The sequence below is a fragment of the Chondrus crispus genome, genomic scaffold (assembly GCF_000350225.1).
Source record: "Chondrus crispus Stackhouse genomic scaffold, scaffold_349, whole genome shotgun sequence".
Classification (NCBI taxonomy): domain Eukaryota; phylum Rhodophyta; class Florideophyceae; order Gigartinales; family Gigartinaceae; genus Chondrus; species Chondrus crispus.
This window is the reverse complement of record NW_005179234.1, coordinates 15,824-40,473: the sequence shown is the minus strand read 5'-3', so window position 1 is coordinate 40,473 and position 24,650 is coordinate 15,824. Positions and strand designations below refer to the sequence as shown.

Genomic DNA, 24,650 nt, shown 5'->3' with positions numbered 1-24,650 from the left:
GACTCCGAACGACACTCCGAACTTCGGAGCTACGCCGATGGGCGAGGGCTGGGTCATTTGGCATCGAGTAGGAGTTTTCTTCAGAAATTAAAGAAGAAGATTAAATTAAAAAAGTCTAGCCTTTGATCCGTCACATACTGTACCCTTCGAAAGGTACAGAAACCCTATGACGCCTTTGTTGCCGAAACCACAGAGGCCTTATCACGCATATTTCTGTTTGGGGAGAGAGGCATTCCCTTTCCACAAGCATACGCTCTTAGTAAGCCGTCTGCAGGCTACGTAACAAAGCAAACTCAAAGACTTCTTTCCGAGTCACCAAAGACTGCGACCATATTCCTCTTAAATACGGACCTCCGAACCCTCTCAACTGCCTCACTGTCACGCCAGTCGGTGAGGACGGGAGGTAACTCTAAAGTCGCTCCCCTTTGCCCCACATGTTCCCGGTACGTTCTACGGAGAGATGTCCTATTGTCATGAAAAGCGTGCGGTCAACAAGCTGATCAGCCCACCCCACCGCGACCACCGCTCCTCAGAAGCATTCCGACATCGCGATGGGTTTCCCTTGCGGGACGGGCTTCTCAGCACCTTGGACAGACCTTGTGATTTAATTGCGCTTGCCTTTGATGCAATTCGTGCTCCTGCCACATCGCCGGAAATGCCAAGCAGCAGGGCACTCGATTTTTCTCATTCATCACCCCTTCATAAAACGTCCTTTGCAAATGCGCCCTCGCCGTCTCTCGAAACGGACATCAGGCACCAGAAATCCTTGAAAGCATCATGCAATACTCAGAGAGATCTTGAATCAAAGAATGAGACACTCTGGCCTCAACGGCAAAAACTCGAGCTGTTACCGATACCATCATCAAGCCAAGGTACTGATTCCTGCTCCCAACCTCGAGGTCACCTTCTCTCCGGCAGAACAAATCTACCAGCTTGTACAGACAATACCCCAGGCGCCAAGGGCAAAGAGACCTCTGAAAGTGACCAGCAGGAGAACAACGCGAATGACGCTATTCATGCAAAGATATCAAGCGGAAGCCCTGGGCTAAGTGGTTATGTCCCGACAACAGAGGTTATTGGAAATCTGAACCGTTCTCAAAGCGAGCTAGATTTGCGCCAACACTCTGGCGAGCATTCGGAACAGCTGCGCTCCCGTGTCCCGCAGAAACAGACGGCGGGTACTAGATCTCAGCGACTCCTACGTGATTCTTCGGTCTTGGTCAAGAGATCGAGTAGAGAATCTGCTCCTTTTTCGTCTTGTTTGTCGAGCTCAGAACGTGCGTTTGAGTTATCGATTGGGATGAAACAGGACTTACCAGCTTCAAAGACTCCTGCATCCAGTGATATGAAATCACGTACCCCGCTTTCGTCGCACTCATTGGCACAAAAGGGAATATCTATCGGAGAGGGGAACAGTACACTCAGGAAGATTCGGTCTAGACGATCCGAAGAGGCTTCAGCAATTCAAGTCCGGTTTCCAGGGTAGATAGTACCAGACGTGGTCAAGGAGCGGATCTCCTCAGCCCTCATGGAGATCCGCGGTTAAAGAGCACTTTGAGGGTTTCACAGGACGTGCAGGGCCAGCAGGAAAATCAGCCATATGATGCTAGGTCGAGAAGGCGGGATCGGTGTAGGAGGGATCCATCAACCGTTGGAAACAAAAAGAAGTCAAGGCGAAGAGATGGCATATTTGGATGTCAGACTGGGGCTCAATTTGACGAACTGGTTGCCACCGGCCGCCTTGACAAGCACTTATGGACACAAGAACGCAGGCTGTATGCAAAAAGCATCAGAAAAGCAGTATCCATACAAGCTCCTAAGCCTTTAAGAGGTTTAAGAGAAGTAACGGGCCTGCGGTGGCGTCAATTCCGATAGCGAATACAAAGGTATTTTCCAAGACGTGTACGACATGGAGTCTTTCAAATAAAACTGGCTCTTGAACGCGACGCAAGGGTGTTACCAGAATAACACGGTACTTGCGTAGACATTACTTAGGCCAGGCTGCGGTCACAACTACAGTTTTACTGAAAATAGGATTGAAACTTGCTCGCTATTCGCTTCTCTTGCAGGCGGCGCCATGCACAATCTGCCAAGCGCTTCGTGCGCGAAGTGCTGATGTCACTTACTGTTTCCGGACACAGAGGGACTGGTGAATCGTTGTTACACGCACTTAGGGCCACAAAATCGTTCGGGAATTCAGTCTGAAGCAATCCAATCTCAACGTCGAGAGGTGCGCGGTAGTGCTTGACGTGATCAACAAGGAACCGCGCTCCGTCAATAGACAGGACGTAAGCCCCTACGCCGTAAGAAACGTTAGCATGCACGACAGCATGATTGAATACAGAGTTCATTGTCCACATCTGTTCTTTTTGCGTGATATCTCGCTTCTGCCGTCTGAGAAACATGAAGTGCCACTTTGTTTGCCTTGCAACAGACTCCTGGTCGACGTTTGTGAGCACTGATGGAAGGCTTCGACGCAATCTGTCGTTTGGGAAGACGGTATCGTCCAAAATTAATACACGTTGCCTACCGGTTTCGACAATGTATTTCCACAAATGACGGTGCGCTTCGAGATAAGCTATTTGTCGCCGTAGATTTGAACTGCTGAGCTTCTTCCCAGTCGTCTTATCCATCATAGCTCCAGGTGCAAGGGGTATTGGCGGGTCCGATAAAGACACATGCCTGAATCCCATCTGCAACCACCTACTATATTGCAGGGGAACTTTGTTTGCTGTTCTTTGAAATTCCTGCCACTGCTCCTCGCAATGGTCATTAGTTATAACAAAAATGTTGTCAAAAGTACCCATCCCTTGCATCTCCGTGGAAGGGTATTTGTTCCGAAAGGTGCCTTCCCGAACTTTGGCATAGCCAGGATTATTAAACTTTCCTTTAAAGGGCGCATGGGTGATGTTTTTGCGATGGACTTGTACAACGATATTCAAGGGGTACGGGAGCTCGTCCATCCTCATAGAGTCAAGAATTTTGCTAGGGAGATCGACATCGCCTCCCATATTGATGATACTCACCGTTTGCCAGGACAGAATGATGAAGACAGTTAAATTTACGAGGCCTATGATGCGCTTCTTCGCCAAAATTCGCAGCAGCAGTGCGAGAGGTCGCCTCAATGGCAGATACCGTCGATGCGGAGGAGGACGTGGCGAAACCCTATTCTGTGCATTCCCAACACGAGAACGGTGACTCTTCCTTGTTCTCCTCGTTGTGGCTGGGGGAGGTTCAGTTTGCGCAAACGGAGATGATGGCCTCCAATCAGGAAAAGCGTTGCTTGACTGCCGCGCATGGCGCGTGGCATCTGCATCCATTGCTCTCCTCTCGAATCACAGTGGTGTGCTCCCTGGTAGATTCCTCAGCCGTAACATTAGCTGGTCCTACTTATGCTCGCCATTTGGCTGCACCTATAAACTCAAGGGAAACCCGAGAGACACGTATCGTTTGAGGATCATCAACTTTTCAACAGAGCAGTCCCACAATACCACGCCGCACCGAACGCAATGACATAACCCTTAACGGCAAGGTCGAAGAAAGCACCACTGATTGGAACGGGTTCAAATTAGAGAACCGATTTTTTAGAGGAGACAGTTCCTGGTCGGCAAGCAACATGGCTTCTTCGATGCTCCGTGTTCAAATTAAATCTCGGTGAAGTCTGCCCCTCTACTCTTCGATAATCCGGTAGGCATCTGCCTCCTGTAACGGAGGTTGACGTCCCGTCTCCTCTACCTTCCTTTTCTCCTGCCATCGATCCATAAGCCTCCAAGCACCCGCCAAAAACGACCCAAAAACCGAATGCATAGTCGCGCTGATAGCTCCTGGTAGAGCTGTGAGCGGATTCGCAAAATGGGTATTCGCCAGCGATACAGCCAAGCTCGAGTTCTGCATCATCACCTCAATGCTAACCGTTCTCGCGCTCTTCACCGGCAACCGAAACACGCGCGCAATTATGTACCCCAAGATCCCGCCCGTCGCGTGCATGCACGCCACAGCGCCGACCAAGCGTGGCCCGACGTCTGCTAGCAATCCCGCGCTGGCAGCGACGACGCCGCCGCAGATCAGGGTGACGCCAATGACGGACACGAGCGGCAGCACGCGGACAACTTTGTCCACTGCGCGCGGGAAGGAGCGCTTCAGAACGGCGCCTGCGACAAGCGGGGCGATGACGACTTGGGCCGTGCTGAGGAAGAGGGCGTACGCGGAGACGGGGACGAGGGTGCCGGCGAGGAGCTCCATGAGGAGCGGGACGAGGGCGACGGAGAGGAGAGTGGACACGAGGGTGAGGACGACGGAAAGCGCGACGTCGGCCTGGGCGATCAGGCACACCAAGTTGCTGGCTGCGCCGCCCGGGCACACGCCGACGAGGATGAGGCCGGCGGCGAGGGGGGAGGGAAGCGCGAAGGCGCCCGCGAGAAAGCGGGCAAGAAACGGCATGAGGCCGTACTGCGCGATGGCGCCGAGGAAGACTTGGCGGGGGGTGGAGGCGATCGCCAGAAAGGCGGAGGGGGAGATGGTCAGGCCCATGCCCAGCATGATGAGGGCGAGAACGGGGACTATGCATGAGGAGGAAAACCAGAGTAGAGCGGGGGGGTGGAGGTAGGCTAGGAGCGCGCCAGAGGCAACCCAGACTGGGAAGAGAGCGGTTAAGGCGTCGATGAGGCGGGGCAGTCGGGTGGCGAGGGATTGCAGGGAGGCGTGTGGGGGTTTATAGGGACTTCGCGGGTGGGGTCGTTGACGGATTCGGGATAGACGCGGTAAAGGGGCTACTCTAGTCCTTCTCGAGACTCGGGAATTGGGACAGCACGTCGACGATGAGTGCCGTGGTGCCGCGAAGGCGGCTGGTCGTAGACATGTGAGTGAAGGGGCTGTGGGTATAAAGGCGAGGGGGCGGTCTCGGGTGCAGACCATGTGACGTACGTGGATGGGGGATACTCTGTTTTTGGTGGGGAGGGGGAGGGGGGTTTCGAGGAAGGTTGTTAGTGGTGAGCGAGCAGGTGACCTGGGTGTGGGGATGGTCAGAGCGACAATGCGAGGTAATGGTGATGATGCCGCACCAGATCTGACATGAGCACGTAAAATGTATCATGGGGCAGGGAGCTTTTGATGAATTATTAGGACAGCACTCGCCACGTGTATTTAATTTTGTCGTATTCTGCGTTGAATTCAGAGCTATTTGCGTCATTACCAGAAAGGGGAGGAGGGACCGAACGACTCTGCTGCGGTCGAGTAAAAGTCGCGAAGGCAAACCCCACCTCAAATAGTCATGCCGCACCCGCCATTCCAGGGAGAGACTACCCTCCCATCATCACTTTCACCTCCCCTCCCCCCCGTCCTTACCAGATCACCCCCTCAACCGCGCCCGCCATGCCTCCCGCGCCGCCGCCGAGCGCGCCAAAGGTGGCCCCGACCGCCGTCAAAATGCACGCGTGTCAGGTCGACGGCTGCCAGAAGACCTTCTCGCGCAAGTCCAACCTCAAGGCCCACATGCGCTTGCACACGGGCGAGAAACCGTACGAGTGCCCGGACTGCCGCAAGAAGTTCAAGTGGAAGAGCTGCATGGCCTCGCACGAGCGCGTTCACTCGCGCAGAACCGACCACCCGCGCTCGGCCGCAGCCGTCGCGGGCCAGCAGGCCGCCAAGCAGAGCGCGCTCCAGCAACAACTCCCCGTACCTCCCGCAGCGTTCCATGTCCCCGAACGAGGAGGGGGGCACCCGAACTTCCCTCAACACCCCCAGGGCAGGATGGGAAAGCTCCCTGGGTATGAGAGTATGGCTGCCGTCCCGCAGAACTCGTTCGGATTTGATACGGCTGACCCTTTTTTCACGCAGCTGCACCTGCAGAACATGCATTCATATGTAAACCATCGCCAGCAGCAGCAGCAGGAGCAGCAGCAGCAGCAAAAGCGGCAGCAGCATCAGCAGCTCCGCGTGCAGGCGCAGCAATCGCCGCACCCGCCGATGCCGCCGAGGCAGCACGCCCAGAAGCCCCCGACCGACGAGCAGAAACAGCTCCTGGCAAGGAAGCAGGCGGAACAGATGTTGCACAATCAAGGCTTCAGTCAGGAGACCTACGCCAGACAGAAGGAGCTCAATGAATTGCAACAGCAGCGACGTCAGCAACAGCTGAGCATGTTGCAGGCTCAAGCATCTCCGGATAAGGCATTCAACTTCGATGTACAGCCCGCGCCGCTACCGTATGCTGCCAACAATGGTGTGCAGCAGAGACAGAAAATGAATCCGTATGAGCAGGCATCGTTTCGCGCACAACGTCCCAATGTACCTGACGTGGGCGGATTCCCCGATCTTGTGAGTGCACAACTGCAAGCCGAAACTGCAGTCGCCACACAAGATACAGAGGATGCTATTCAACAGCAATCATACTTTGGTCGCCAACAGCAGCAGAAACCCCCCAGACAGCAAGTCCATCAAAAGCGTCATCGTCATTCACCCGCGGAAAACGCACCGCAGGATATGTCGCGCGGGGCAGGCGCATCGCACCTGAATAACAAAGCACCACCTCCGGGGGGACAAGAAAGACCATTAGGAATGCAATCGAATGTGGGACATTATGCCGGACCAAACGCGGAAGGACAGTCATATTCGAAGGAAGATCAGAGCGCGTCCAATACGTTATCTTTGAAGGAACAAATGGACCTGGCTGCAGAAACACAAGGTTTAAGTCTGTATGATTTAGTTTACAGGCCTGCGGCGCCGATTGGCTCCAACCGGGTCGTACCACCGTACGAGCCTGGAGAGGAGCTATCGCAAGGAGCCTGGGGCAGTGGTCAGCAGTCTACAGAAGTCACAAATATCCAGGATGAACTTGAAGAAACAGGAGTTCGTGAAGATGAGCAAAGTGCAGAAAACGAAGAAGACGACGAGGAAGACTTTTTCGATGAAGAGGACGATGACGGAGAGGATCAACATCAAGAAATTGGGACAGAAGTAGAGGATCAAGCCACTGAAGCAGGTACAAGGAATAAAAAGGTGACTGAGTGTATGGACCCAGCAGAAAGCGCCGCTGTCAAAGCTGGAGTCTCGGAAAACAAAAACCTATCGCAACTGCCAACAAGTTATTCCTTCAGAAAGTCAAACGAGCTTGGAATAGATCGTTCCGATGCCTCGCTTGGAACAGCTATGGACGTTTCGCTAGCCATGGGACTCTCGTTTAGCTCTGGCGTCGACAAATTGAAGGACGAGGAGCCAGAATTGATGCCTTACTTCACGACAATAACTGGCGCAAAACGACTGAGATCGCAATCCGGCAGTGGACGGAATATGCCGGGCGACTCGAAGGATATGAGCGACTACACTGCTGAGCTTGGTCAGCAATACTACACTCGGAAGCCATCTGCTGCATTATCTGGCGGATTGAAGTATAACGGAGCATGGTCCGGAAATATGAGTGATATACTCGGCACAGCGTTCGAAGGTTCGGGTTCCGGGTCTGCGTTGTTATCGCTTATGATTCCAGAGCTCGCCGGATCACGAGGATCTTACGGAAACAGCGTATCCCCGCTAGGCATCACGCTCGCTAGTTCCCCAAGGCCAGCTTTAGCTTTTTCACATCGGGGGTTTCAATCTCCTCGAAACTCTTTTTCGCTGAATCTGGATAAGGCGCCCTAGGTGCATACGAGCTGCGTTGATCCTCTCCAACTTTGGACGTAAACCACAGACAAATCTAGCGATCCGAGATAGAGTTTGCAGTTCCCCGTTGAGGGCTTACGAATTTCTCGCATAGAACAATTCGTCGCTTTCATCAGTTTGATAGACTGGAATTGCTCTCGCGTGCTCTGCGTCCAGTTTTGAAGCTCCACTGTCCGTCGCCAGTACCACCTCTCGTAGAATCGATGCTGAAAAGGGCCGCAAAGACTTTCCAGTTCCGGAACCGGTTGAGGTCAAGAACGACATGAGGTTCTTTTTCCAGCCAAAATCGTAGGGATTTGAAGTCAGCTTGTTTTTAGATGCAGTTAGATGTTCGTAGGTCGTTTGTCCGCGCAGCACTAGTTGAACGTGCGTCAGGAACAGCATGACGCAAAACAGCGATATGCAAAAATGCATAGCAATCACCATGCAGAGTAGTGGCATCGCGAACAGAGCGGACGTCACAGTTGTAACTCCCGGGGAATTGGCAACACCATTAATCACCAGGTAGATGAAAACCCATTCTCCGCCACACGTGCTCAGAACGAGGAGTAGCAGAGTCCTGTGGGTGTAGAGGCCCACGGTGTTGTTTACCCACGGACACTCGTGGTCAAATTTCCTGACGCAGCGGTCCCTCTCTCTCGAATGCTTCGACCTCGGCGGCCGCGGGGCAAGACAAGTGAAGCAATATGCAGACGGTACGAGGGCAGCTTCGGAAGTCCCGTTTGCCAATACCTTCTCAATATACGCTCTGCAAGTCTCCGCGGTGCCCTGGGCAATCTCCCCGGGATCTCCAAACGTGGAGGCGAGATGCAAGCTCGCAGACACGACCAGCGCCACATGAAAAACAATATTCATCCCCACCCCGACCGGCATTGCCCCATACAATAGTTGGCGATACTTAACGAAGGACACCACCAAAAGCACCCAATAAAACAAAACGAGTCCGTATTTCGTGAGGGTGTGCCTTGTAGGCACTGGTCTTGCCGTTGTCAGCTTCCCCATCCTCCACATGCGCAAGATGGCTTTCGTGCGCCCCCGGGGGGTCTCCACAAGCTCCTCTGGCGTCCTCCCGGCTGCGTTCCTTGCAGTGAAGTCGGCCCCCCCTCTCAGCAGATGCTCCGAGACGACCGAGTGGCCGCGTTGCGCGGCGCGGTGCAATGGGGTCATGCCAGATGCGTCCGGCTCGCTCGGATCTACGCAGCGAACTTTGAGCAAGTAGACGACGACGCCAGCGTGGTCATGGTACGCGGCCCATTGCAAAAGCGTGTGCCCCTCCCGATCCGCCATCGCCATGAGCGACGGGCAAGTACGAGTCAGCATGTGCAACAGGTCGACTCTGCCATAGTGCACGACGTGTGTGGCGGCGGTGTAGCCCTTCTCATCTGTGGCGGCGGGGTCGGCGCCGCTGTTCAGCAGGGCTTGCACCGCGGTAACGTTTCCTGACACGCAGGCCCAGTGCAGTGGGGTCTGCCCTGCCTGGGCGGGGGCAGTGGCGCGGAGATCGACGGGGCGCGTGGAGGAAAGGGCCGATAGAAGCAAGGGGAGGATGGCGGGGTTGTCGGACATGGAAGCCCAGTGGAGGGCGGAGTGCCCGTCGTCATCTTGGGGCCAGGGCGCTGATGATGGCAGAGCGGCGAGTAGGGTGCGGGTGGCGGTGACGTCGCCAGAGCGCACGGCCGTGCAGAGGGCGGCGCTGGGGGACGTCATGGGGCAGCGGAAAGGTTTTGCACAGCTTGGGCGGCTGGCCTCATTGGAGAAATGTGAAGCTGGAAGTGGGGTTTGTCTACGAAGGAGGCTCGTTGACAAAGATAGTCGCGTGATAGAGACTGGTTGCCCACCTCTCCACGTCCGTCCTACTTAGTCCAAGGGGGTGCTGAGGAAATTGCAACAGGAGGGTCCATTCCGCACCAATTGTCACTTGCAACGTCCCTGAGATGCTTCCTGAGCGCCCAGGGTGATCATTGACTGGCACAGTATTTCGCCTCGCTGGACCGGTACATACTATGCGCACACGTATACACGTATACACGAAGACTAGTATGCCACGTGTAACGTGTGCTCGACCCCCCGATCAAGGTGGCAGCACATGTGCAATTGCGTCACTCCTCTTCCCGCCATCTTCTTGCTGCATGCCATGCTCGGGTGCACCTCGTCCACCATGGCCTGAGAGTCAGTCCTGTCCCCGGTGGCATGAGTGGCAGCACTCGTCTTACCGCGCATTTCGATGACAACTCAGAGCAATGTCATTCAAATTGATTCTGAGAGCGAACAGGATACGGACGAAGGAGAACACCTCCGCCCAAAGAACGTAGGCCATTCCAGTTTGAATCGTTACGCTCCAACTAACACCACCCGAGAACTCCGAAATGCCTCTCCAGCCACCCCTGTACACCTCTCTCCTCTACCGACATTCCAGCACAGTCCTCAAGGACCCTCAACACTATCAGACGAAGATTTGCCCACAATTCGATTGCCTGAATCCGCCCCACAGCGTTCAGAAGCTTTGAAAATTTCAAAAAAAGAGCAAAGAAAAGCTGCAGCAGAGGCAAAACGACTTCAGCAAGATCGTCAACGCGAGGAACGGGCGGCTGCCAAACAAACGAAAGATATTGCAAGGGTTCGTCAAGCTTTTTCAAACGCCGAAGAAAGCGGGACATTCCGACTCCATCAAGTTGAATTAGTCGTGTCTCCTCAACTCTTCAACACAACCACCCGAAAAGACGTCTTAAGTCACGTTCGCACGCTCTTCCCTCATCAGATTTGCTGTAGCGATTTTGATCTGCACAATCTCGTCACATGGCGGACGAAAACTAACAGCCCTTCGCTTTCATCAGGTCCATCAAACCAACAATCCAAAAACGCAAGTATGTGTCTTGCTGTTTTCTCGGGCATCGAATATTGGAACATGATGATGAATCGTAGTCCCGGTGGAAGTCTTTTTTCTGTCGCGCAGGAGTTGTTGACTAGGAGGCAAGGAGATCGAATTTTCTATGCTATATACGGGATTGAAGCTGAATGCAAGCGGAGAAGGAATCTCGCCGCTCGCCAGGGCTCGAAGGCTCCTGTCGTCACCCTACAGGCAGTGCAGGATAGTTATACCGCTCTGTACATGGACTACGGGATTCGGACTCAAGCCTTTGTCAATGCATCTGATGCTGGCAAGTACATCCTGGAGCTGACAAACGCCATCGTAGACAAGCCATATTACCATCAAGATGATTTCCTTGATGCCAGCCTTGCCTATCGCGATGCCAGGAAAAAGTTGTCCAATCGCTCCACGGTCATTTCATTGCAAGAAGTCACTGCTTTACAAGGCACTAACCTCGCTCGTCAGACTGGGAGTGGTGATGAAGAATACGGCCAAAACCCAGATGTAGCGCATGGCCAGGAAGACACCACCTTTCTTGTCCCTATAATGAGGTCAGAAGGGTCTCTCGACCTTGGGTATATGTATCTCGCGTTCCTTGCCTTAGTCCCACGGATGAGTTTCGAGAAGGCAATATCAATACGAAGGGCGTATCCAACCTTTTCTCACCTGCAAGAAGCATTCAGTCGGTGCTCCACTCTAGAAGAGCGGCATTCCCTTCTCGCCAACTTGAGGTATGAGCCAAATAACCGGCGCTTTGGACCAGCACTCTCAAAAGCTCTTGCTATCGTATTTACAAGTAGTGACTGGCACGCCCCTTTCCGCCTATAAACAATGTGGCGGCCACAGGCTTGTTTCATGTTTTATCTTCGCGCCATTGTGCAGAAAATAGATTCGCATTCAGCGTTCATTGCATATGTACGCCCTCTAATTATCCATGTGCTGTAGTACGGTACTCTGTAGCTGAAGAAAGTGTGTCTGAAACACCCATTTCAAAGTCTTTTTCGAGACAGAGTGAAATTTTTAAAAAGAGATCCTGCGCTTTTCACTTCCGCTACAAATTGGCTATCGAAAGAGCCCACCATAACTTTTCCTAATCCTACGGACCGAATGAATGAGTATTGTGTCGATCTGTCTGCAGAGATGGGAAACTCATGGCGCTAGCTTTAGAAGACCGTACTTCTCAACTGCTCAAAGTCCCTCAAGGCCTACGTCAAAGCACGTTGGGCTCTTCCTTCGAGTTGAGCAGGAATGTAGTTGCAATCGTGGGTCCCTAGATAATCGAGAGACTTGCTACAGTCCCAACGTCGAAAAAAGGCACAAGCCTCAATCACGAATTTCGATCTTTGGAACCAAACAAACGGCTTCGACAGCAGAACTGTTCTACGACTAAGACACCTCATCAAATGGTACTAAAAAACCCACGAGTTTTGGAGGCCTCACTTGACTTTGCAGAATGCCCATTCGCAATTTGGACAAGGGTCCTATGCAGAGCTTCGATGAGTCCAATGGCGGTACGAACATTCCGTCACTACCTCAAATCGATAAAAAGAGGACACAGCAAGGCAGTAGTAGAATCGGACCAAAAGCTTCGCGACATAATTCCTCGCTTTTCTGACTCTGTACCAAACTTAGTACGCTTGGCAAAACGATGTGGTAAAGCTGAGATACACTTGCAATCCTTCAGGCATCACCACTAGGGCGCTCCCACATTTCCTCAGAATCAGGTGTGTGCGTTTTCATTGGTATGCTGTAGCTGTATCTAGTTGATTTTATACAATGTTAACCCGATCCAGATAGCTCCACTGATCGTTGTCATAGAATAGACACACAGAAATGCTAATGCTGCTGCAAGTTGGCAACTCAGGGTTTGCTAAACTTCAGGACACTCACAACGGAGAGTAAGCCTGGAAAAATAACGTGGCAATCGGGGCTTCAGAAATAGAACCGCACCTCACTCTACGAAGCGGAACATGAATGACAGTGTCCTTAATCGCTCGGTGCAGGCGGATACGAGCGCACGTATAGGTGCTTCTGTCCTCTACTTGCTTCCGCCGTACCAATGCATGACACGAAGCCGAACCTAGCACATGTGCAGTTGGCTCCACAGTTTTGACAACCACTTTCTTGAAGTGGATTCCTCTACACATTCTGGTGCGGTCACGGCACCAAGATCGTGAATGAGCTCTTCCACGGAAGACAGACGTCTACCATTTTGGGGAAGAGCCAGCAAAGCTTGATTCAGTGCTTTCATGCGAATTAAACGGTGACTGGTTCTTTGTCGCTCACTAGCTTGGAGAAGCAAAATACGTTCAATCGATCTGATTCGGTAGACAATAGCTTCGTCGGCGCGAATAACCCTTTCACCGTATTCGTATCGTGATAGCCGCGCAAGGCTTTCACAAGAAAGTGAAAGAATCTCTTCCTGGTCTTGATAGCAGTACATGCAAGTCACCAGAACTGCCAACCAGTCCTGAACCGTGAAAATGCTATCAACAAGGCAGGCATCTTTCGCCATGTCACGAATGATTGACAAACCTAAAACCACCAGAGATCCATGCGATAACGAACGGTTGCACTCGCGGATAAGAATAAAAATGATCTTAACAATGTTTGACGCATCCAATTCTTCCTGCCTGGATGGCGGTGTCGAACGGGGAGAAGAAGTGGCGTTAGAAATGCGGCGCATCACCGAGGTGAGCTTACATGAAGACATGGGGTCTTTCATTAAATACCCAAAGTTAACACCCGTCTCGACACCGTGAGCACTGGAACCAATCATTTCACCCAACTGCGAAGAGAGCCTACGGAACTGCTCACTGCGACTGCAAGAGCCCTGCCCCATTTTGACAGGGGTTGTTGTCTGGCTTGAAGTGATTCCAAAAACTTCTGGGCGTCTAGGGTTCTGATCAGAGCGTGGGGATGAGATGTTCTTATTGGGGCTGAGAGCTTCCTCGGGCAAAGTATTAGAGTGCTTGTGCGATCTGTTCGTCATCATCGAACAACCAACTGTCTCCGAAGAATGAACCCATGCACCCTCATCACATGGCATCGGCAACATTCCCAGGCGTGGGCTATGAGAATCATGGAAGGGATCTCTTCCGGGCGGGACATGGTCAAGCGAAGACATTAGAAGTGGGAAAAGCTTGCCTTGTGGCGATTCTGTCTGGTCCCTCGTCGTTCTTGGAGTGTCATCCATGTATTTTAAAGGCCATAGTGGCGAACAGCTTGGGGACCATGAAGCGAACCCCTGATCTTGCTTGATGCTTCCATACTCCGATAACCGAGAGGGACGATCAAGATCAAGCAGGCATTGTAGTGGAGTTGAAAAAGACGGATTCGGCGTTCGAGGTCCAGTATATAAACGAGAAGAAAATCCAGAAGCCTTGTTTGCACTACCACACTTGGGTGAGATTGCACTCGGAGAGCCCTCCTGTGTTGCGTCATCAACAAAAACGTTGCCCCTGCGACTGGGAGTGGATGCAATTCGATTCTCACAAGGGGAGAGAATCCTTGCAACCGAAGGGGACCGCGTTCTAGATTTCGGAGACCTTGCACCTACAATCTCCGTTGTCATAGTATCAATAATCCTTGCCCTCTTGTCTGAATTGCCCAGCATCGCTCCTAGTGTTAATGTCGATGAATCGTTGATGGTAGGACTTGCTTGAACGGAGATGTTTAGGGTTTCCACCTTCCCATGTGACGGAGATTGTTGTTGAGATGCGACGCTCTCAGCTCGGGGCACTACATTTTCCTGATAAAGTGTAGTATGCGGGGAGCAGTTGGGGAGATTGCTGATTCTTTGCCGTGAATCTTCCGTAAGCTTGATATCGACGGAATCTGCTTGACAGCTTGGTAACTTAAGTTCTGTTTCAGCTTCCGATTGCGTGTTGCCAATGGGGGCAAGGGGTGATGGCGCATCCCCCAAGACAACTGAGGGATGAGATGCTCCATCCGAATCCGAACATAAAATGATCCCGCAGTCGTCATCTACTGGACTCGTAGGATTCTCAGACGCATCCAGATCCTCAGCATTCTCATTGCAGGCAGCTGACGTGACCCTATCCTTTTCGAAACTCGCACACGAGTGCACAAGATGATCCATGTCTTTCAACAACTTAACAGAGTGACAATCATGCGGCGACATAGATGCTCTCGCAGTTCTGTCAAGCGATGGGCTACAGACAGAAGGAAAGTTAGCCGCTCTTGCAGGAGTAGTAAGACATTCCAAAACAGCATCTCCAGATTCCATCACCTTTCCTAACACCTCCTCAGCGTTCTCGAGACTGCGGAAATCGCTGTTTAGCTCTGATTTTGCTTGCCTGTCCTCATCAATCCATGTAAGACGCTTTTTCTCCCGTTCGGCACGGTCCCTCTTTTCTGTTTCTTGAAGTTGACGACTTCCACGCATGTGCGAGAGGAACGCTTCCTTTGCTGCTTCTAGGCGAGACTCGAGCAGTTCTCGATACTCTTTTTCTTTTTCAGTCTGCCTATCCTTTTCGAAACTCGCACACGAGTGCACAAGATGATCCATGTCTTTCAACAACTTAACAGAGTGACAATCATGCGGCGACATAGATGCTCTCGCAGTTCTGTCAAGCGATGGGCTACAGACAGAAAGAAAGTTAGCCGCTCTTGCAGGAGTAGTAAGGCATTCCAAAACAGCATCTCCAGATTCCATCACCTTTCCTAACACCTCCTCAGCGTTCTCGAGACTGCGGAAATCGCTGTTTAGCTCTGATTTTGCTTGCCTGTCCTCATCAATCCATGTAAGACGCTTTTTCTCCCGTTCGGCACGGTCCCTCTTTTCTGTTTCTTGAAGTTGACGACTTCCACGCATGTGCGAGAGGAACGCTTCCTTTGCTGCTTCCAGGCGAGACTCGAGCTGTTCTCGATACTCTTTTTCTTTTTCAGTCTGCCAACGGATCTTGTCATCAAGCGTGTTTTCTTCTGCCGTCCACTCGGACAGCCATTCTTCATACTCATCCCACGCTTTTGTGTGAGTGAGAAGGGTGTCTTCAAGAGCAGCACTTTCAGAGGACTCTGTGAGACAAAATCGAGCGTCGGCTTCTTGTAAAGTCTTCCACTGGGAATCTAACATTCTAAAGAGTTTTTCAGAATTCTCAGCCCCACTACTATTGAAAACACTGGATGCAGATTGGAGAGCTGATAGATTGCAAATAATGTTGTCGAACGTTAAGATATCGCTGTCAAGTTGCTGCTTTTCCAGTTCTTCTTCTGCACTTAGCTTGAACAAAAGATCACCAATTCGCTTTCTCTCTCTCGCTAGATGGTAATTTTCTTGATCCCGAGAGCTCACGAATGTAGCAAGCGCGATTTCGGCCTCTAATTCAGCCTTCCATAAGGCATCATGATGACAAATATCATTTTCGATATCGATTTCCTGTGCACAATGCTCTCGTATACGTGAGAATCCTAGTTCTAATTGATTCATGCCCCGAAGTAATTGCTCTGAATCATCGTCTCGGACAACTTCTCTCGCATTCTCCGTTTCTACACTAGTGTCCAGGCTCGTATGATGCTCTTCGTTTTCACTTGACCTGAAAAGTGGAAGCGAGCGGATAAACTCTTCAGCGTCATACATTCTGACCTCTGTATCTGCCAAGCCGCGTGCGATAGATGAATAGTCTCTCCTAGTTTCCAAATTTTGCTCCTCGTAGACCCTCGCGGCATCTTTCAGAAGTGACATTAGCTCTTCCTTTCTTCGCCACGCCGCACCCTCTCGTTCTCGACGAACGCGTGCATCATTGATGGCCTTTTCGTACGCTTTCCCCGCTTCACTAAGAATTCTTTGTAGAGCTGACGATGCGACCTGGCTCTCTGAATTTGCTCGGGATATGAGACTCGGGACATTCTTCGCTACTATTCCATGTAGGCTGGCCACCATAGAGCGCAACAAACTTGTGCTTCCATCAGCACGACTGGCTCGTTGTTCAGCAGTTGCTACCACATCGTAGGTCTGCTGCCCATCTGCGGCATTGTTTGCCAGTGTTCCAGCGTGATTATTCTCATGTTGGACCATTTGCTCCGCAAAATTTGAAGTACTATGTGCGTGTCGTCGTAGTAGGGGGAGAATAGAGGAAACTAATTCAACGACTTTCCATGGCTTCTCTCCTTGAAATGTTGACTTCGCATTTGCCTCTGCTGCGACAAATCCTTTAAGTCCGTCCCCGACCGCCGCAATCTCCGGCCATGGCTTCAGACAAAGCGTAGTTGTAGATGGAGAGGATCTTGACACTTGCAGCCTCGGAAACACTTCCTTCGATTGAACAAAAAACCTTCTGACTGAAGATTGAATGTCTACAGCAGCGCTTCTCATCCGCAAAAACTGCCGACGGGATTTTGCACATCGATAATGCCGAAAAATGACTTCAGCTGCCTCTTCCTTACTGAGAGAAGACGCAGGTGCAAGTGAAGAAGACGGGGACTCTAAATGTCGATTACTATCATCGCGGTTTCCTGTCCCATTATGTTCATGTGCTTCTGTCTGAAGAAAGTCTTTCGACTTCACAACAGCGTCCCGAGTATGCTGAAATTTTGGAGGTTGCCATATTTCTGAGCCCCTCTCCAATCTGCCGTCAAGAGCAATGGAATCGACTGAAGTCAAGACCGGTGAGGCAATTCGAGCTCCGGTATCTATTGGAGTCAAAATGGTGTTAGGAACGGGGCTCCCTTGGTCACGGCCGGCACCGGAAGTTATGGATCGCTCCCCTTGGGCAAAAACCCTCTTCAAGAATTCCCTGTCTGTGCGACCCTCCTTCTCCATGACCAATCTTCTAAACAGATATGAAGATAACATTTCCATTACTCGTCCGAAAGACTCCTCTTTGTCGGGAAAGACAAAACTTCTCTGTAAAGCCGCTTCTGCTCGTATCGGAATACTTGGAATGGCGCCGAGGCTACGACAGCGCTTCAGAAAGAGGTCGAAATTCTTCTGTACAAGAGCAGCTTCCGCTTCGGAGTCTGCCACCGACCGCAAATCCGCCTGCTGGACCGGTTTGATCTCATCAATGGCTACAAGTGCAGGGCAGTAGTGATGAAGGATCACGCACAACACTGCTCCGTCTCGAAAGCTCTCACAAAAATCCCTGACCGTGAGACCGTACATATGAGCTACTGTGGCACACCATCTCAGCAAAAGGTGACCGTGCTCGCTCTCACAAGTTTCGTATACTGTTAGGCGACTTGGACTGACGTCATGCGCGGCTCTGTCTAACAATGAAGCACTGCCAGTTGGTGACCACAAACCAGGTCTACGATGCTTCCGAGCCTCACGACACTCATTCTGCACGACACTCAGTTCGTCGTGCAAATGCTGTTTGTCTAAAACGACAGTCTCCAACCATAACCCTACCACTTGCCACAACAATGTAACAGTCTTCGGAAGGTTTTGATTCACAATGTCCTCATGGCTCCAAATCCACTTGAAAGACTTCGTTAAATTATTGTTCGCATGTTCTTGAATCTTGCTCAGAGCTAAACTCACGTTCCTTAGGCGACACTTTTGTGCCTCCGCGCGAGACATCCCATTCTTTACCCGTCGAATGCCGTTGAGAATTTTACGGTCCTTCAGCATTATAGATGCAAGTTTGCAAAGGCGTGTTCCATCACGAAGATCCTCTGCGAGATTTGTCACGAGAAGGCTGTCCCTCTCGAAAAGTGGAGTTTCATAGGTGACCTTGTACAAACGGTGCCCTAAAAACCTAGCGACGTCGCCGTGATCCGGCAAGAAGTCCTTTCCCATCTGATCAATGACATCCTTGGACGACGTCATGTCAGAATCACGGCGAAACAGGGGAGGGTCTGTGAGGATTATGGGACCGCGATTTTGCTTCGCTTGATCGACTAAGAAAATGAGGTGTAATACTCTTTTGAGTATTAGGGCGTTGTAGCTCTCACGCCGAAGTGCAGCTGTATGTGTTCCCTTGAGTGAGCGAGGAATGTTTTGGAAATCTATGCCAGGTTGGTCATTGGCAAGAAAGTGCTTACTTATGGCATTTTCAAGGACAGACATGAACAGCGTCTCCGAAACCAGTCGGGGTGTAGAGGGGTTAGCCTTCTTAACAGCCTCATCTAATTGCGCACCGATGTTATACTCAAGAATAACAGATAGGCCAACGAGAAGCCAGCTGGGATTGTAATTGAGCAAAAGCAAGGAAATAAGCCTTTCCCTATGCTCATGATGGGTCGAGAGATGAATCTTCTTGTTGATGAAGAGCCTGTTCTGGGTGACTTCTGCATCGACTTTTGTGAGAACTTTCTGGACCGCTGGGGATTTGTATAGATGGTGCATGGCGGAGGCTTGTTTCAAGAAGACGGCAGAATCAGAAACGTTCGACATCATGACGCAGTCATAGCTCCAGGTAGAGTCAACGAGCTCAGAATTGAGCCAAGCGGTAAGGTCTTCTATTTGCATTTTGCGCCACATCTCTGGACGGGAAAGAACATAGCTGGGACGGACTCCAGGAGTGGTATTCAGGTGGGAGATTTCGGGCCTGTTTCGTGCTGTGGATGTGGCGGCACGAGGAGCGCGGCGGGTGGCGTTTGGGGTAGTTGTGGCTGAATTCTTCTGACGACGAAAGTGACGTTTCGTGACAGAGTCTTTCTCTAGAGGCTTAACGGGGGTAGTGGTTGGAGTCTTGGCTATTCGACTGCCAAGTTTGCTTGGTTGGGTGGCTGGGGTTTGGAAAAGCTGTTTCTGAACTGTGAGCGGTGGGCGCTTAGAAGACTTGGATGCGTTTTGGTCATCGTTTCTTACGTGGGGCGTGTTTTCCTGCTCGTCCGGGTTTGTGAAGAATTGCCGCGGTTGCGGCGGTGCGATTGGAGACATGAGGAGGGGTAAGGGATGAGGAAGAAGGAAATACAGGCGGAAGATAACACTGGTGTGAAGAGGATGGGCGACGGGATCTGGTCAGCTGCGGCAGAGGTGTGGAACGATGTGTTTCGAGAAGAGCAGAATGCACTCGCGAAGGGCGAGTGGGCTTGACGGAGGGAGAATTTGAAAATTTGAAGGGGAGGAAGTACCATTCAAAAAAGGCGGGAAAATGAAGCGCGTGTGTAAATAGAGTGGTGCGGCAGAAAGAGTGCAGTGGGAGATTTTTTGCTCGGTCAAATCACATGGCAGGAAATGGCGATCCACGTGCAGTGCGCGCAGCCTCGCGGATGTAACACGCATTCGGTTGGCGATCGCCGGCGAGACAGGATCGCGAGCATACGGTACAGTACAACTTGTATGACGGAGCCGATGTGACCTTGAGGTCAAGCATCCACCGGTCGTTGGCCCAGCGCATGGTGCGCTACTACAACTGAATTTCGTCAAATTTCATCTCACTCCCCTGTTCACGTCACGTACTTGTACTCTTCAAACTCCCCTCGACTCACTACCACACCCGTACCGCTCCTCAAAGACAAGCCTACTCTCACAACGCCTCCATATCCTTGCGCCATTCGTGCATTAGTGTTTTCTACCCACTCATCCAAAATGCTCCCAGCCTTCATCCCCGCAGTGGCCCCCCTCGCCCCGCGCGGCACGTCTACTTTGTCATGTAGTGCTTTCACCCCTGCCTCCCGTCCCACTTTCCATAGATTCCCCGCCGCCATCGCTCCCTTCTCCATCGCCCAACCGATGCGTATGGCCGCCCCAGCCCCTGGCCAGAAGATCAAAGTCGGCGTCTTGGGAGCCACCGGGTCCGTCGGACAACGCTTCATGCAGCTTCTAAACGGTCACCCGTGGTTCGATGTCGTTGCCCTTGGTGCTTCCCCGCGATCCGCAGGAAAAACTTATGAAGACGCTGTCAATTGGAAGCAATCTGTTCCTATTCCTCCCGCAATGGCACCCCTAGTCGTTTCAGAATGCAAACCAGACGCTCCAGTATTTAAAGATGTCAAGATCGTCTTTTCGGGTCTGGACGCCAATTTTGCTGGCGAGGTCGAAGAGGCGTTCGCTAAGGCTGATGTAGCCGTCTTTTCCAACGCGAAGAATCATCGCTATGATTCTGACGTGCCAATTTTAATCCCTCCTGTCAACTTGGACCATCTCGACATCATTCCAGCTCAGAGGAAGGCCCGAGGCTACGACAAGGGATTCATCATTACGAATGCTAACTGTTCTACCACAGCGATGGCCATCGGCATAAAGCCACTGGCGGCGAAGTTTGGTATTGAGACAATCATGGTGACCACCATGCAGGCCATTAGCGGAGCGGGGTATCCAGGTCTTTCTGGTATGGACGTGTTGGACAATGTTGTTCCGTACATCGGTGGGGAGGAAGTCAAAATGGAAACGGAGTCGCGAAAGATTCTCGGGACCGTTCAGAACAGTGTCTTTGTGGATGCAGACGTCAACGTGGCCGCCATGTGCAACCGAGTCAACGTGCTTGACGGCCATCTCGAGTGTTTATCTATAAAACTGGCGAACAAGGCCACCGCAGAGGAGGTTATCGATTGCATCAAAACATATCCCAGCATCACCAAAGACTTAGGGCTTCCATCAGCACCAGATCATGATGTCGTTTACAATCCCTCCCATGACCGCCCGCAGCCTAGAATGGATAGAATGGTAGGGGACGGCTACACGGTTACAGTTGGACGGGTTCGGGATTGCAATGTTTTCGACATCAGAATGGTTGTGTTTGGACACAACACAATCGTTGGAGCAGCGGGGGGTTCGTTATTGAACGCTGAGCTATGTGTAGTTCGAGACCTAATTAACTGAGCGTACAAGAACCAGTAAACTCCCTGAAACCCCAGCATCCAGAGTTGATGATTTGTTGAGCTCCCTGACTTCTGCGAATCCTTCGAATGCGTCCAGAGCCATATACGGATCGCGCCTCTCAGCGAAACGTAAGGAGGGAACGAGGCACGGCAGACAAAGCTCAGCGATATACGATGTTTCACAAAGTTTCACTGCTCCAGTTGTTTGACTTCCGAGTCGAAGACAGCGAGGTGCAGCATAAAAGTTTTTTAAGGGGTTCCTATGGTCTGTTTGATTTCCTGGACATTCTTCGTTCGAAGATTGAGAAACCAGTAGAGCGCTGTATGGCATGCATCTCCATTTGCGACCCCACGATGCTCCCTGGAGTTGGGTACGGTTCTTTACAGAATTCTATTCGGAGAGATTTCGAAAGCTTCAACTTGTCTACGCCATGTGCCGTAAACTCGGGTTGAATGCTAGATATTGGCAAATATTTAACTTGCTTTCGTCTTTCGGCATTCAGGTTTGAAGGCTTGAAAACTCACACGAAGACATATATATCGATTGGTATTGGATACCATGAATGCGCCCTGCAGTGCAGCTTGCTTTACTGGCGCAAGGACGGTTATCTGGACGGATCGTGGCCTTCAAGACAGGGCCGAGAGGAGTTTGTTGCAAGATATCATATGCCCCTTTCAGAAAATTCTCGCTTTCATCTCTCCCGAGCGTCATGAACCATGCTATGCTTGCTACCTCTCGGTAGTTGCTGCCGTGTGCCGTCCTCATTGACGGCTGTGCTTCTCCTTCTCCGAATATCGTGCTTCGCCTCATGATGTTTATCAAAGACTGAAGGCGGCTTGGAACCACCTCGGAACGACTCCTCCGCCAAAAATCGTGTGAATAAAATCATCGCCGATGCACACGCTCCATGCTCAAAGATAGCGGACCCCCTTGGATACTAGTGCACCAATTTCTAACTATTCCTTGGAACGATGATCGCCCTCCAAGTCCCTCTGGTTCTGTGACTCTTGATGACAAAGTTCATAGGACCTTTGGGATCGAAAAGATATTTCGTTATCATGCCTTTGGGACTGGGACAGTTGCGTAACTGGAGCCAGCAGAATGCATTTTCTGCTCAGACCCTCAAATTCAGCGAAGGTGAACGATGGTTCAAACCGCTGTTTCAAATTTCTCCGTCTACTCTCAAGCGGTATGAATCGGCAAGCTCCACCAAACCAATACGGGGAGTGGCAATTCCCGATGCGGGGTACGTCAGCGTAAGTCGCTGGCCTGTCCTAAATGCGTTGCCATCAGAAGCCTTCATGATTGTCGGCCGTAGGACGGTCGACGGCAAATGTTGCGAAGGTTCCGGATGGCTGTGGATCCTCGCTTCGAGGAGCACAAGGGATCAACTCAATGAATGCGAAGGCAATAAATTCCCCAAATGTGCCGTAGTCCGATCACTTCATCATTCTCTTCCTATACACTCCGGATGCTCGCGCCATCTCCGTTCTTCGTGCCGTTGCCAATACTATTAGTATTACCGCCGTAGTTGAGGTATTCTCTGGATAACCTCGGGAAAGGAGCGCTGGCCTTTCTTGACAGACTGTTGAGTTTTGGCTGTTTTCGTGGTTGCGACTCTTCCGCAGATGAGTTAGAATCCGGAGTGATCCGTTTTGGAGATCGATGCCACTTGTCATATGCGGGAGGTGCGTAGATTCCAAGTCCTAGTACGTCTTTGTATTTGGTATAGAAGTGCCGGCACTGCTTTGGTGTTTTGTTTCCTACAGCGGCCGATATCGATTCCCACACTGTTGACACTGTGTTTACATTTGGCTTCCACTCTTGGGCGACGTCAAACCTACATAAGGCATGAATCAAAGCTTGTCTGTTTTGAGGAGTCCAGCTCCGGGCTACTGCACCATCGGAAAATGCATCACCCCTTTCATTCTCTTTCTCCTCCTCTTCATTATCATCAGGACCGAAGAATCCAGGCTGGTGAATAAAATTGTCTTTTATGGACCGCGACTCCGTGGGCAGCTTTGCCAGCTCAGTGAGAGCTAACTTTCTCGTCCCTCGCTTCCTCAGATGTGATTCTTTCAAGAGCTGCTTCAAACCCATGCGCATTTTGTTATCGTAGTAGAATCTCACAACATCTTCGTTTGATTTGTGCTCGAAGAAGGCTGAGATTTTGCGAAAGTTCTTTCCGTGCATGACAAACTTCTCCAAAAACATGCGCCTCTCTTCTGCAGTCCAGGGATTGACATTTCGTGCCGCGTAATGATCTGCGAGCGGATTCTGCATCAACACACCACCGCCGTCACAAGCGGGCATTAAGTAATCGGGATTATGGTTCGGAATCTTCGTAATACTTCTACTCCACCGTTCGTATCCTCCCGCTGTTCCCCCCGTTGTTTCGATCTCCTGGAAAATGAGGTCAACTTCCCTGTTCGTCATACCGCCGCCCATGCCCGACGTCGCCCTTGTGGCAACAAGTAGCTGCCGGTCTCTAGCGATGGCGGCGTCAACAACTGCAGAACTTCTGTTTTCTTCGGCCTCATCCAGTAAGGTCACCCAGCTCCTGCGTTTTTGCATATAGGTGCGCGAAAGATGTCGATCTCTGCTATCACGGGCAGCCCACCGGGCAGAAAAAATTTTCCTCATCCGCGAAGAGAAGACAGCTTTTGCTGCAGCAGACTCTTTCACAGCCTCTTCAGCAATAGCGTCGCCTTCTGGCATGGGACTTTTTTGCTTGTACGAGATAAAAGAAAGCTCTGACTGCGCGTGAGCAGCGAGACGGTGGCCAGTGCGTGCATGTTCGAGAACAAGGGGCCACAGATAGACTCTGTGTTGACTCCATGCCCCAGACTGATAGAGATGACGCAGCTCTTTAGGCATTTCGGAGGGGCGACGGCCAAAACGGTCCTGTTGCAAAGCATCGCGCTCCTCGCCGAGTTGGTGGTCTGTTATTTTGATGGAGTTATGAACAGCCTGTATTCGGCGCTCCAGTTCCGACGTGGACATCGAAGCGACTACCTCTATAAGACAAATGTTGACGTGAGCGAGAACATGTAAGAAGACTGCTTCAAGGCGAGAGTGGACGCGCAGCGGGAGGACGGAAATTCGATTGAATTCGGAATGCGCGGACGCGACCGTAGCGTGTGGTTGTATTTCGGAGAAACTTACCGTCTGAAGCCATGAAATGTTGAGACGTTGAAGCGACAAGAAAATGAACGGAGGCCGATAAGGTTTATGGAATTTGGACGCAAAGAGCTCTTGAAATGAGCTGCGAGTGCGAAGATGTGTGTCATAAAACCCTCGGGGTGAAGACAAAGTGAGAGGCGAAGAGGAGGCTGGTGTGTGTGAGCGGCGCAAATGTAGCGGGCCTTTGAAAAAAGCACAATTATGAAATTGCTC

The 24,650-nt window shown here is 51.4% G+C and overlaps 15 protein-coding genes; 8 read left to right on the top strand and 7 right to left on the bottom strand.

Moving 5' to 3' along the window:
- Nucleotides 1–655: 655 nt before the first annotated feature.
- CHC_T00000035001 (hypothetical protein) lies at nt 656–1,486 on the top strand. Its single transcript, XM_005717717.1, has one exon. It carries the CDS (start codon nt 656–658, stop codon nt 1,484–1,486), a length of 831 nt encoding a protein of 276 aa, XP_005717774.1.
- Nucleotides 1,487–1,600: 114 nt separating this feature from the next.
- CHC_T00000034001 (hypothetical protein) lies at nt 1,601–1,828 on the top strand. The gene has a single exon (XM_005717716.1). The coding sequence runs from the start codon at nt 1,601–1,603 to the stop codon at nt 1,826–1,828; it is 228 nt and encodes a 75-aa protein (XP_005717773.1).
- Nucleotides 1,829–2,021: 193 nt separating this feature from the next.
- Nucleotides 2,022–3,320, bottom strand: CHC_T00000033001 (hypothetical protein). Its single transcript, XM_005717715.1, has one exon. The coding sequence runs from the start codon at nt 3,318–3,320 to the stop codon at nt 2,022–2,024; it is 1,299 nt and encodes a 432-aa protein (XP_005717772.1).
- A 148-nt stretch (nt 3,321–3,468) lies between these two features.
- On the bottom strand, nt 3,469–3,618 carry CHC_T00000032001 (hypothetical protein). The gene has a single exon (XM_005717714.1). It carries the CDS (start codon nt 3,616–3,618, stop codon nt 3,469–3,471), a length of 150 nt encoding a protein of 49 aa, XP_005717771.1.
- A 51-nt stretch (nt 3,619–3,669) lies between these two features.
- Nucleotides 3,670–4,914, bottom strand: CHC_T00000031001 (hypothetical protein). Its single transcript, XM_005717713.1, has one exon. The coding sequence runs from the start codon at nt 4,912–4,914 to the stop codon at nt 3,670–3,672; it is 1,245 nt and encodes a 414-aa protein (XP_005717770.1).
- A 510-nt stretch (nt 4,915–5,424) lies between these two features.
- CHC_T00000030001 (hypothetical protein) lies at nt 5,425–7,699 on the top strand. XM_005717712.1 is given in 2 exon segments: nt 5,425–7,632; nt 7,633–7,699. 1 exon segment carries the CDS (start codon nt 5,425–5,427, stop codon nt 7,630–7,632), a length of 2,208 nt encoding a protein of 735 aa, XP_005717769.1. The 3' UTR covers nt 7,633–7,699.
- Nucleotides 7,700–7,728: 29 nt separating this feature from the next.
- On the bottom strand, nt 7,729–9,615 carry CHC_T00000029001 (hypothetical protein). The gene is made up of 3 exons (XM_005717711.1): nt 9,579–9,615; nt 8,011–9,419; nt 7,729–7,842 (listed from the first exon to the last, which is right to left on the bottom strand). The coding sequence occupies exons 1-3, from the start codon at nt 9,613–9,615 to the stop codon at nt 7,729–7,731; spliced, it is 1,560 nt and encodes a 519-aa protein (XP_005717768.1).
- Nucleotides 9,616–9,877: 262 nt separating this feature from the next.
- On the top strand, nt 9,878–11,350 carry CHC_T00000028001 (hypothetical protein). The gene has a single exon (XM_005717710.1). The coding sequence runs from the start codon at nt 9,878–9,880 to the stop codon at nt 11,348–11,350; it is 1,473 nt and encodes a 490-aa protein (XP_005717767.1).
- Nucleotides 11,351–11,353: 3 nt separating this feature from the next.
- Nucleotides 11,354–11,467, top strand: CHC_T00000027001 (hypothetical protein). Its single transcript, XM_005717709.1, has one exon. It carries the CDS (start codon nt 11,354–11,356, stop codon nt 11,465–11,467), a length of 114 nt encoding a protein of 37 aa, XP_005717766.1.
- A 941-nt stretch (nt 11,468–12,408) lies between these two features.
- Nucleotides 12,409–12,669, bottom strand: CHC_T00000026001 (hypothetical protein). The gene has a single exon (XM_005717708.1). The coding sequence runs from the start codon at nt 12,667–12,669 to the stop codon at nt 12,409–12,411; it is 261 nt and encodes an 86-aa protein (XP_005717765.1).
- Nucleotides 12,670–19,879: 7,210 nt separating this feature from the next.
- On the bottom strand, nt 19,880–20,155 carry CHC_T00000025001 (hypothetical protein). The gene has a single exon (XM_005717707.1). It carries the CDS (start codon nt 20,153–20,155, stop codon nt 19,880–19,882), a length of 276 nt encoding a protein of 91 aa, XP_005717764.1.
- Nucleotides 20,156–20,165: 10 nt separating this feature from the next.
- CHC_T00009423001 (aspartate-semialdehyde dehydrogenase (AsA dehydrogenase)) lies at nt 20,166–21,313 on the top strand. XM_005717706.1 is given in 2 exon segments: nt 20,166–21,254; nt 21,255–21,313. 1 exon segment carries the CDS (start codon nt 20,166–20,168, stop codon nt 21,252–21,254), a length of 1,089 nt encoding a protein of 362 aa, XP_005717763.1. The 3' UTR covers nt 21,255–21,313.
- Nucleotides 21,314–21,340: 27 nt separating this feature from the next.
- CHC_T00000024001 (hypothetical protein) lies at nt 21,341–21,706 on the top strand. Its single transcript, XM_005717705.1, has one exon. The coding sequence runs from the start codon at nt 21,341–21,343 to the stop codon at nt 21,704–21,706; it is 366 nt and encodes a 121-aa protein (XP_005717762.1).
- On the top strand, nt 21,707–21,967 carry CHC_T00000023001 (hypothetical protein). The gene has a single exon (XM_005717704.1). It carries the CDS (start codon nt 21,707–21,709, stop codon nt 21,965–21,967), a length of 261 nt encoding a protein of 86 aa, XP_005717761.1.
- An 82-nt stretch (nt 21,968–22,049) lies between these two features.
- On the bottom strand, nt 22,050–24,131 carry CHC_T00000022001 (hypothetical protein). XM_005717703.1 is given in 2 exon segments: nt 22,050–22,712; nt 22,713–24,131. The coding sequence occupies 1 exon segment, from the start codon at nt 24,129–24,131 to the stop codon at nt 22,713–22,715; it is 1,419 nt and encodes a 472-aa protein (XP_005717760.1). The 3' UTR covers nt 22,050–22,712.
- Between the last annotated feature and the right edge of the window lie 519 nt (nt 24,132–24,650).